General features: G+C 53.0%; 1 protein-coding gene across 2 annotated transcripts in view; it reads left to right on the top strand.

Annotated features, from left to right (window-relative positions):
- DAP (death associated protein) overlaps positions 1-3629 on the top strand; it is a 65914-nt gene extending 62285 nt beyond the window's left edge. Inside the window, exons 3-4 of one of the 2 annotated variants that reach the window (XM_026506702.4) lie at positions 130-172; positions 1795-3629. In XM_026506702.4, coding sequence (XP_026362487.1) covers positions 130-172; positions 1795-1908 — 157 coding nt within the window. In that variant the 3' untranslated portion in view covers positions 1909-3629. Of the gene's footprint in view, positions 1-129 lie in introns of both variants that reach the window. The other variant, XM_057312161.1, reaches the window with a different exon arrangement.
- Positions 3630-12351: the final 8722 nt, after the last annotated feature.

Raw genomic sequence — 12351 nt, 5'->3', positions numbered from 1 at the left:
ATGAAATCATACCGATGAGGAGGTTGGCGCCCCTTCCTCCCTCCTCCATCACTGTCTGTTACTCTCCCCCAAACCTGCCTCCTTCCACTTCTGTTCCCTGAAATCACCTCTCCCCTTCTTGTCTTGCAGCCCGCCCAAGCCGACCGTGTTCATCTCTGGTGTGATCGCCCGGGTAAGAGCCACTCCGTCAAATCCTTGGCACGGGGTCAGACTCCTCCTGTCCTTGTTAAACCCCACCCATCTGTCGGGGTCCAGGGCCCCTGGGCTGTGTCGCGTCCGCGGGGTGCTTCTGTCGTGAGCACTGCGTGGGATGGTGACCGCACGGCGCGCACCCAGGAGCGCTGCCTGCCTCCCCCTGCTTCCTCATGCTCGCCCTTGTCTTTAGACTCAACCAGGGCTCGGCCGGCCACCCCCGAGCTGAGCATGTTTTTTCATCTTTAAATGGTTGGAAAACTCAAAACAAGAAGTAGATGTTGTGACACCTGGAAATCACATGAAATTCGTATCCCGGTGTCCACGGATGAAGGCTCAGTGGCCAGTCATGCATGTGCGTCTGCAGCTGCTCTCATGCCACAGTGGCAGAGCGTGTGACCCACAGAGCCTGAAGTGTTTACTGTCTGGCCCATTACACAAAATGCTTGCCGACCCCTGGACTGAACTCACAGGTGTTTGTCGTACCCTTTACCTTTCAGGAGCCCTTTCTTCTGGCGAGACCCAACTTCCTTTTTTTTTTTAAGATTTACTTATTTATTTTAGAGAGAGAGTGAGCGGAAGCGGGAGGGGCAGGGAGAGGGAGAGAGAATCTCAACCAGACTCTGTGCTGAGTGCGGAGCCCGAGGTGGGGCTCGATCTCACCACCCTGAGATCGTGACCTGAGCCAAAAACAAAATTCGGATGCTTAACCGACTGTACCACCCAGGCGCCCCCCCCCAACATTTTTTTTTTTAATGAGCCACCAGCAAACTCGCGTTTGAGGGCTGGCGCGGTGATACCATCCACGGCCCTGTGGCTCGCAGTACATTCCAGCCCTTAGCATGTGATGAATGGAGACCATGCGGTTGCTCAGAGCAGCTCCCCCCAGCGCCCCAAGGCCCCTGGGACAGACGGGAGGCGCACCTACCACATGAGGGAAAACTAACTGCTGACCCAAGTCCAAAGCCAGCCCACGGTCGCTTGGCTCTGCCGGAGCACGTCGTGGCTCTAGCCTGCTCGCGGTGGCCTGGGCCCCAGCCACCTCCACACTTGCACTGTTGGCACAAGAAGGCAAGTCCTCCTGACAAATAGCCAGGTACCTTCTCTGAGACTCAGCGGGTTGACTCTGGCTTCACCTCGCAGCTTTCAGCCCCCCGCCCTGTGTCTGCTTCCCAGCCAGTACCCTGACTCGGCCGTGGCCGCAAATCAGAATTGAAGACACTGGATTTGGTTCGGTCTTGTCCAAATTGGTCACAAGAACAGTTCTGGCAGAGGAGGGCCACCCAACACCAGCTTAGTGCCGAGGGAGTACCATGGTGACCCGAGCTCATGGCAGGGGCGGGGTGGGGGGAAGGGGGGCGGCAGAGACTGTGAGCATTCTTACCCCCGGGATGGTTCCTGGGCCTCGGTGCCCCCTTCCGCACCCCAGAGAGTGGCTTCAGGACCCCCAGAGTCCCAGGGGACAGCCCGTTCCCTGCCAGCAGGTTCCCCATGCCCTCCCTCACCGTGCAGGGAAGCCGGTAGACATGGCGCTGGGGGCCTCGCTGTCGCATGGCCCCGCTGTCCACCGTGAGTGAGCCAGTGCATTCTGTCTCATGACAGGGCGACAAAGACTTCCCCCCGGCGGCTGCGCAGGTGGCTCACCAGAAGCCGCACGCCTCCATAGACAAGCATCCTCCGCCGAGAACCCAGCACATACAGCAGCCTCGCAAGTGAACGGCGAGGACCCAGCGCCCTCCGCCAGCCGTGCCTCAATTTCCCGATCTTTTGTATTTCCCCGGCAAAGAGAACTGGCATTTTCTTTAAGACACCGGCCCTCTGGGAAATCTAAGACAAAGTCAAGTGCCCCTGCCTTTGCCTCAAATTTCCATATCTGAAACTAGAAAGGATTTGACCCTCAACCTGGTGTCCAGGGAGTCCCTGGTTGGTGGCCTTTGAGGATCATGGTGCCCCTGCAAGTGCCATAAGTCGAACTTGCCCAGACCCGCGCCAAGGGAAGTTTCCAGAGCTCAGCTTTACTCCTGTGTCAGCAGTCATCGAAGGCCCTGCCTGTGGTCTTAAAAACAAGAGGGCGCACATTTGGGAAAGTGAGATAGATGGAGGTGAGAGGAAAAGTCGCCCACTTCACGCTTTTTAGTAACAGAACCCTGCGTCTTAACAGCTGGGGGAGAACGGGTGTTAATTACGGGGCGGGTGTCAGGAAGGCGGGGCAGGGTAGGTTATTGGTGAAAGTGGCACCAGGGCCCCTGAATTCCCCTCCCTGTGTGATGGGGTCACTGCACGGGGGGGACAGCAGGTGCTCCCGGGAGAAGCCAAAGAGAAGCTCCCATCATTGAAATGGCTCTTTAATCTCAGGAGCCACATCCTGGAAAATTAGAATCTAGGCAGTCTGCCCGGAGGGAGCACCTCCCAAGTCCGCACTGCCTCCTGATCCAGCCAGCCTCCACCTCCACCGGGGCAATCGGGCAAGGCTGCGTGTTTCAGAATCCCCTCCAGAGCTACTTTGAAGTTCTAGAAGTGCCCACCGACCAATGGAGGAATAGACGTAAAGCTAGTTCTGGAACACTCGAGCAAGCGCATTGCACGCACGGAAAGACCAGACAAAAACTTGCCCACTGTCTCCCCAGAGAAAGGTAGAAACACCGCGTTCCCTTTGAGCCAGGAAAAACCTGTCCATGCAACTGCCCTGAATTCCTTCTGCGCAAGTGCAGGTCTGCCTGGGCCCGTGTTCACCTGGGCGAGTCCTGTTGTCCTACGCTTTCAGCCCATCTTTCCTGCCCGGAGCTGCCCCAGTCGGCTCCCCAGCTCACGGCTATAGAGTGCCTTCTTTTTCTGAAAAGCCAGAGGGCTGGTCTACTCAGACGTCGCAGTCTCTCCCGGACCAGATGCTTTTGGAGCGGGTATGGCGCTGACATCCCTCTCGCCCGACAGCCGTATCTGCCACCTCTTGCTCTTCCCCAAGGGAGAAGCAGCCCTGTTTCACATTCTAAAGGCAATGTTTGGTTTCCCTTCTCATTTATTTGCTGGGAGGCAGGGTCAACCCTCAAGGCATCCTGTCATCATGTCTGGTATTTCTTAAGCTGAGATGTTGGTATAACTGGCTTGCAGAGATGCAGACGGTGGGGGGGGGGGGGGGATGCTCCGGAGCGCAGCGAGCCAGCAGCCGCCCCCAGCAGCCTCCTGGAGCTGGGTCAGGCCTGTGCGGACCACCACACCCTCCGCTACGAAATTCAGACGCATCCTTGATACTTTTTAGTTTTGTAGCCCGGAGCGCCGTGCTGTTGCCCAAGGTACATCGTTCATGTCCTTTTAGTTACTTCTGGCACCTATCCCTGGGCTCCAAATCATGACATGCAAAATGTTTTCCTGAATGCGTTCGTCAGTTGCGAACCTCGAGAATAATACTGATTGTAATAAAACTCTTGCATTTCTTCTCATGGTGTGTATTTTCTTATATTTCAGAGATTTTTCTTTTACATTTTATAGGGGTTCCCAGATGGTTTCAGTAGAATCACCAGCATGCCTATGTGATGGATATTTTCACAAATCGTTGCCCAGACACAAAGTCAAACTGTTGGACACCTTAAGTCTCATCAGCTACTTTAAAATGTCTTAAAGTGGAAGAGCTTAATGCAGCTGATTGAAACATATTCCTTGCGCCCAGCAGCTGGCCCTGCGCGAGGTAGGCCCTTCAGGACAGACTTCAGAAGGAATTAGTAGTAAGCGCAGGGGTAGCTGTGAGCAGATTTGATGACAAACACATTTGCCTTTATCCAAAGCTCTCCGGGAACACTATGGGTGGGAGGAGAAGGTGAGCACAGCTGTCCAACCTCGAGATCCAGACCGATCACAGGCTTGGACTGGGAGGGTCCCTTGAGGTTTCCCCCACAGGGACTCCCTGGTCAGCTGAGGGCCTGGGTGTCACGGGGGGGGGGGGGGTGACAAGCCAGCATCAGCATCTCCCAACAAGCCTGGCCGTCCCTCAGCCCTGGTGTCCCCTCTGGGGTATGAGTGCATCGGCCTTACTCGATTGAGACCTTAAAGAGGGTCTTCGTATTTAGTACCCCTGGGGGGGAGTCGGTCTCCATAAATAAATGCTGGTGGCCAGAAACGCCAAACACGTGACCGGCTGGAAAAGAATCGCCCCGAGGGTTTTATTACCAACAGCATTGTCACCTGCATTGCTCCCCCATTGTTGCCGTAACAAAGTTCCACCAACAGGCTGGCTTGAAACGGTGGAAATGTATTATTTCATGGTACTGGAGTCTAGAGGCTTGGACTCAAGATATCAGCAGGACTCTCCTCCCTAGGAAGGCTCTAGGTGATGCTTATGGCCTTCTTCTGATGGCTGCTGGAATTCCTTGGTGTTTATTGCTGGCTTCGATGTAAATCCAACAGACATCTTCTCTGTGTGCATCTGTGTCCACATCCCCTTCTTCTAAGGACACCGTCAACGGATTAGTGCTCACCTAATCCCGTATGACCTCACGCTTAGGAATTAGACCTGCAAAGACCCTATTTCCAAATAAGGCCACGTTCACAGATAGTGGGGATTAGGACTTGATGTGTCATTTGGGGACACATAATTCAACCCAGAGCATCAACCGTGTGCTGAAAAGCCAGGAACCTCCTTCCCTGATCACACTGTTTGACTCCGTGTTCATTTCATAAATCGCTTTTCTGAATAAACTTAGCCGTAAGAATGCTTTCCCAGCTGCAAATTAGTGGGAACAGTCACAGCCTGCCTGCAGGAGACGGGGAGAGAGGCAGGTGCATGCTTGGGGCCTCCAGCCGGGTCTCTGTCTGTCCCCAGGTCCCAGCAGCTTGTGAGTCTGCAGCTCTCGGTTGTACCTGTCCTCACCCAGGGTCACATGTTTCTAGATCCCACATCTCTATAAGAGTTTTCCGTCGGTGACGACTGTCCCATTTTACAGATGGGAAGAGTGAAGCACAGTGCCCGGTGGCAAAAGTCGCTGTCAGCAAAAGTTTGTCTAAGAGAGATCTGCCGATAGCCCATAAGCACGTGAAAAGATGCTCAGTATCGTGAGTCACCAGTGAAATGCGAATCACAATCACTTCACTGCCACGGTGATGGCTAAAATCAAAAGTCAAATAATAACAAGTGTCAGCAAAGATGCGGAGAAACCAGAACCCCACGCCGTGCTATTGGGAGCGTAAAATGGTGGCAGCCGCTGAGAGCAGTGAAAACACGTCGACACAAACACACAAACATTTGTAGCGGCACCATTCACAGCGGTCCAAAGGTGCAAACAATCTGAACGTCCCTCAGCTGAAGGATGGATGAGCAACTGTAGTCTGTCTGTACAGTGGAGCCTTCCGTGGCCACAAAGAGGAGTGAGGCACCGAGAGAAGGCACAGGACAGACGGACGGACCTTGAGCACGCTGTTCTCGGTAAACGATGCCGGGTACTTAAGACTGTGCAGTATAGGATTCTGTTCCTAGGAACTGTCCAGAACAGAGGCTAACCAGAGACAGTGGCTGCTCGGGCTGGTGGGGGGCCGGGAGGATAGGAACCGGGTTTCTTCCTGCAGTGATGTAAATATTCAAAAACCCCCTGAAAGGATGCTCGCACACGCCTGTGAATATGACAAACCCATTTGTGCACTTTATTTTTTTTTTAAAGATTTTATTTATTTATTTATTCGACAGAGATAGAGACAGCCAGCGAGAGAGGGAACACAAGCAGGGAGAGTGGGAGAGGAAGAAGGAGGCTCATAGCGGAGGAGCCTGATGTGGGGCTCTATCCCACAACGCCAGGATCACGCCCTGAGCCGAAGGCAGACGCTTAACCGCTGTGCCACCCAGGCGCCCCCCATTTGTGCACTTTAAATGGGCACATCGCGTGGTGTGGAAATCCTACCTCAACAAAGAGTTGTTTAAGTCAGTGTGAGCGAGGGGCAGAGCTGAGGCGGGGATCCAGATCATAGGCTAGGGTGCACGTTCAATAAGACACCCCCCCACCTGCTAGCCCAGAAGGGCAGATGCGTGGAGGGGACCCTTGGGGGCCAGGGGATGGCCTGGGGGACTGGCAGGCAGAGGAATTTGGGGGAGCCGGGCAGCAGGATGGCAAAGATCAAGTGAGAGGAGGCAAGGAGATGAGACAGCCTGGAAAGGGCAGTCTGGATACTGAGACCCCAAGGATTATGACTTGGATGCTGAAGTCCTCGGGGCGACAGGGAATCGCAGGGGTGACCGGATGCTAGCAGTTTGGGTAAGCACAGGTGAGTGTAAGTAGAAGGCACAAACCACAGAGAAAGAAGTTCTGTGATGAGGACAAATGCCGATCTAATCTAAAAATCCCACAGGGACGAAAAGCTCTGCTTAGTGGCCGCCCTTTGACGGGAGGGGGGCAGGGCAGGCGCCGGCTGGGCTGTCCTGCGCTGAGCTGAGCCTTAACGGAGGCGGGGTCTTGAGCAGACATACCCAGGCCTGCCCATGACGGTGAGGTGGGGAGGGGGACTTGGGGCAAGGTGTGGGGTAGGGGGCCATGCACTGGGGGGGAACCAGCTTACCCCTGCTGCTTCCAGCCTTGCCCCTACTGAGGCCAGTTCTTCAATTAGCATCTCTGGTCCTCAGTTCTCCACCTGACTGGGCCATTATGTGTGCAGAGAAAGGGGTTTTGCAAGGATGAAAAACAATCACGGATATTAACTTCCAGGTTAATACAGATACCAGTTTCAAAAGGACAGCGCTCCCAATGTGGGCAGGTGGCACTGGTAGGGTGCAGAGATTTGGGATAGCAGGGACAGAAGATTGCAGAGGGATGGCTGGATCAATGCCAGTCCAGGCTGTGTCCCGGAACAACAGTGTGGGATTGGAGAGGAGGCCAGAGAGGCCCAGCTAATGATCAGCAGAGCAGGGATGGGCAGATCCTTTGGACCCTGAGGACCCTAAGGACCCCATAGGACTGATGTGACCCAGAGGTCAACAAGGCTTGCATTTGCCCTGGCTTCTGCCTGCTGTGCACTGGGCTTCTGTCACCCCAGCACGAAGCTCAGCCCCTTGACTGGTTTCGGCAAGAAATCCCCTGGTAACGTTTACAGGTGTTACTGGGTTGATGGAGACTTGAGAGGTTATGGGGAGGCATGCATGGTGGTGCTCCTGGGCTGCCCCCTCATCCAGGGGCTGCCCAAGGAGCCAGAGCCTGTGCCCTGCCCTGGGATAGACTGAGAAGCAGACCCCCTCTCCAAGCTGGATCAGCTGTGAGGCCCACTGCCACCCTGGCCAGGTCTGGGGAGACCAGCTCCGCACTCTCAACACCTCCCCTCCTGTGCCATCCCCTCCCCTGGGCCCAGGGAGAAGGACAAGGGCCACATGTCAACCCCTGCTGGTCCTCAGGTCCACACTTCCGACCTCAACACCCATCGCCCTCAGGGGCCACCTCAGCACCACTCTTCAGTCTAGGGTCAGCCCCTGATGGAGCTCTGCCGGCCGCCATCGGAGCTCAGAGCCAGGGATGGCCCTGCGAGCTCACGTTCCCCTCTCCCACTTAGAACCTGCAGGGCCTGGCTTTTCTTCTGCAGGCCTCAGCTTTATCACTACCGAATGGAACCATCCTGAACTTCTAGGGAGGGGGGCTGTGTGCGTATTGCCGCGGTGAGCTCTCAGTCGATCCTAATTGATCATCTTTATCGTGTTGGTGGTTAATTTATGACACAAGACCAGAGACACCGTGAGATTCTGCCCGATTCAAGCAAACACCAGAAGACGCTGCGGAACAGGGCAAAGGCAGTGGGGGGCCTGTGATGGGCCTTTCGAGCACCCTCAGGCATGACGTTCTCAAAGGCTAACTCCAGTGCACGCAAGCACACGCCCAAACCCAGAAAATACTGTCCCCCATCCTTGGTCCTGGTGCTTTCACAAGCTAGGTAGGGACGCAGAGATCCGGTGTGTGCACCGGGAGCAAAGCGTTAGGGTGCAACGGGCCCATAGCTTCACCGAAACCCGCCGGAAACAGTGGGAACCCCTGGAGACCATGGAATGACCACCAGCAAAGTGGAGGGCACTGCCCGGCCCAGGTGGGGTCACCACGCTCAGGTGCCCCATAAAGGGGCAAGGCTGGAGGGAGGACCTGGAGGGAGAGGAAAGATACTGCCAAACCCAGCAGGTTTTCAATTAATGAATTAATTATTTTTAAAACACCTGTCTCCGGCCTCAATGGCCGTGGCACTCTTCTGCTGCTCTGCAACTTTTTCTAACTTCCCAGCTGCCGTGCTGGTTAAATGCTTCTTTTTTGCAAACCCCAAAGTCAACTTTTTTCCCCAAGACTTGGTATCCTGCTGGCCTCTGCAGTATAAAAACAAAAACAAAACAAAACCAAAAAAACCCAGGCATTTCATAACCATCCCAGGGGGCGTCTACAGCCATCTGCTCCTGGAGTGGAGGGGGCTGAGTAGGCGGTGCCGGTTAACTGTGAAACTCGGAGTATTTGAAATTTCTTCCATAGTTGCATTAGCCAGAGTTCTCCAGAGAAACAGAACCGACAGGAGGTGATGGTGGGTGATGATCGGTATAGATCGATGATCGCTAGCTAGAGAAATAAAGAAATCTGCAGGGTGGGCCAGCAGGTGCGAGACCCAGAGAAGAGTCCAAGTTCAAGCCCAAAGGCCGTCTGCTGGCTGAACTCCCCCTGGGAGCTGGAGGAGGTCAGTCTTTCGTTCTTTTCAGGCCTTCACATGACTGAATGAGGCCCATCCACAGCATGGAGGGCACCTGCTGCCCTCAAAGTCCACCGACTTCTGTGTAAATCTCAACCATAGCCTCCCAGAACCATCCAGAATCACGTTCGACCAAATGTCAAGGCCCCGTGGCCCAGCCAAGAGGACACATAAAATGAGCCATCCTGACTTTTCATTGCTGCTCATTTTTCTCGGGTTCCTGTTTTCACCTTGGCCACGCTGAAGCATCTGCCTCTCTTCTGTCGAACATCTAAGCGGCCCTTCTGAACAGACTGTCTAAAATGCAATTAAGGGCATTCAGGACAAGAGAAAATAATTTCTCCCTCACCCTACCCTTTAGTGCTAAGTATTATAAGTTCAACTGCTATGCTTTAAAAAAAAAAAAAATTCCAGGGGCGCCTGGGTGGCACAGCGGTTAAGCGTCTGCCTTCGGCTCAGGGCGTGATCCCGGCGTTGTGGGACCGAGCCCCACATCAGGCTCCTCCGCTATGAGCCTGCTTCTTCCTCTCCCACTCCCCCTGCTTGTGTTCCCTTTCTCGCTGGCTGTCTCTATCTCTGTCGAATAAATAAATAAAATCTTTAAAAAAAAAATTCCAATTTGTCAACTGAAAAAGACCCAACATGATCTGATGTAATGAACTGATAAAATGAGGGAGATTTGGGACTTCACCCCAGAAGCCCTGAATCAGCTTTTTGATTGCCTTTCAGCGCTGTCGTTCTGTGCTGCTGAGGGTCACCTAAAAGAGAGTCCAACATGTTGTCGCACAAGGGCTCAGTTTCCATGCAAGTTACCAGAAACCTGTTTGCGTCATTCTTTCAATAGAGATGTATCGAGAACATGGAGTGTATCTGGAGCACTACCAAAGTTTCATTATTCTGGGGCAGTGGTTTTCACCTGGGGGTGATTTTACCCCCAGAGAACCTTTGGCAATGTGTGGAGACATTTTTAGTTGTCCCAGCTGGGGATTGGGGAGGAAGAGAGAGGTGCTGGTGGTAGCATCTGGTGCGTAGAGGCCAGGGATGAAACCAAAAATCTTAAAATGCACAGGACAGCTCCGACAACAAAGAATTATCCAGACCAAAATGTCAACAACCAGGGTTGAGAAGCCCTAATGGTCCTGTTCTAGAACTCCGTGACTTCTAACAATGCAGTTACATAGTTAGAGGCAAATTTCCCTCATCCTGGAATCTTGAAAAAAATGATATATGTGTTTCAGTGACAAGCGCACGTTTGGTGCAAGCAGCTAAAATAGCTTGAGCTTGTGTGTGCTTTTCAGTCCCTGGAGCAGCAAATAGCAAATGGCCCTGGTGTGGTTGCAAAGGAAAGTTTTAGATAAAGCAGGGCTTCCCTTCAGGGAGAGCATGCAGTCTTCTCCAGCATGAGGGGGGCTTCCCCAGTCATCGATACACGGAAGAGAGGAGATAAATGTCCCCCGTGGCCTCCCCAGCACACTCACTAGGACAGACAGGACAGACACCCAGGCTTTTGACTCAGCTACTTCATCTTCTCCTAAGAAGGTCTAGAAACCTCTTTCCAAATGACAGCATCCTGTTTTCCAAAAGGGACCGTGTGTATCTCAAGCTGATTAATCTCCGAGTTAGTGCACGCGGCAGAGGGGTGAAGAGCAAAATTGGAAAATGGGCATCTCTGCAGAGCGAGCAGCCGAGCACGATGTGGAGGGATGAGAAAGCTGTGTGGGTACAGATCTCCTTTGGGCAGGGACTCGGCCGCACCTTGTACCCCCGTGTCCTGGCAGAGTCCCCAGCCACCCACCAGCAGCCCCTCTGCAAACCCTTGTTTTGGCCATGGTAGGACTAAGGCCAGCTGTGACCTCCTGGGGGAGGTGGTCGCTTCTTACTCACAACTCCGTCCTACCGGGGTGACACACTGGGAAGGTGACATCCTCTATACCCCTTCGAGATGAGGACGTCCAATGAGCTGGCTCTCCGTTTAGCAGCAGCGTGTACAACTAGACCACATTCCAAGGTACATAGAAACCACATTTCAAAGCATGAGACGGAACAGAAGTTTGCAAAAGTCACGTGCTTCATCACAACATTCTCCACCCTCGATGCCAATGATGCCTCGGCCTCTGTGCGTCAGTTGGCTAGAAACTTGTGGGTTCAGTCACTTCTAGAAACACTGTCAGGGTGTCACCCCTAACCGGGGAAGCCCTGGTTGACCACAGAGTCACTGGGTACAAAGGAGTAGCACTTTCAGTGAGGTTAAGACTCCTCCTGGTTCTGGTCACCAGACTTCTCAAACAGCAGAGGCGATGTCAGGCCAGAGCCAGGAAAGCGTTCCCTGGATGTCCTTGCCCACAACAACAGAGCACTGCGGGCGAGTCCCCGTCCTCACTTGTGGGACCAGGGCAAGAAACCCACATCCTGGCACGCGCCACCTCTCCGACTAGTGTAGGCTGGGCCTGAGGAAAGGAGATTTTTTAGTAGAAAGGACCTCTGAACAAAAATTACAACCAGAACAAACCAACCTAAGCAACAGGGTTCGGAGTCACCATAAGTCAGTCCTTCTAGCATAATCGGGAAACCCCCACAAAGACGTATAATGGCACATCATATACATTTCTCAGCCCTAGGATGACGCTAAGCCCATCCTGCCAGTTAAGATAACTCATGAATTCCTTCATAGATTTATGGTTTGGCTTTCATAGCTAAAGCTTTTTTTTCCTGCCTTAAAACGAAGGTTGTCTTCAACTTAATAAGTTATTTTACTATCTTCATAGAGGCTCTTAGTATATTAAAAGGACCCCCCCAAAAAAGTTATCCTAGGAAACAACAACAAAACCAAAAGATTATTACTTTGCAGGCACGAAGTACTGCGACATCTCAGAAAGAGAATCTGCATCAGCGTGATACACAAGTATTTTCTTCGAGGACAATTAAGGAACTGAACATATAAGAAAAGGATAAATGGGCATTGATGAATCAATGCTTTGTTTCAACTATATAAATTTACCCAGAGTTACACTGTTTTCCATAAATCCCAAGGTCACCCAAGTAGATATATTTCCCACCCCCACCCTCACCACCAGCATTTTCATCATCACTGCCGCCATCTTCCTCCTCCTCCTTACCTTTATTGAGCACTTACCATGCGCCAGGGCTCATAGCAACTCCACCTGGTACACATTACCGCCGCTGTTATATAGACAAGACAACTGAAGCCCTAGTGTGGTAAGCAACTTTCTTGTTCACGTAGCTAGCAGCAAGGCTGAGACTGATCTGACACCAAGCTCTAGGCTTTCCGCCACCAATCTTGATAGAACAGAACACTCCACTATCATTTCCACACTCAATCCATCGCCCACCCACTGACAACCCAGACCATCTCTGGGGTCCCCTACGGAAGAGAGCTCCAATGTTCCCCTGCCAACCAATGGAAGTCATCCCAGGGGGCAGTAGGTCCCAAGAGTTGGAGGAACAGCAGTAGGTCCCAAG

The sequence above is a fragment of the Ursus arctos genome, unplaced genomic scaffold, assembly GCF_023065955.2.
Source record: "Ursus arctos isolate Adak ecotype North America unplaced genomic scaffold, UrsArc2.0 scaffold_15, whole genome shotgun sequence".
NCBI lineage: Eukaryota > Metazoa > Chordata > Mammalia > Carnivora > Ursidae > Ursus > Ursus arctos.
The sequence above is the reverse complement of the archived record's forward strand: the minus strand, read 5'-3'. Positions and strand labels throughout refer to the sequence as shown.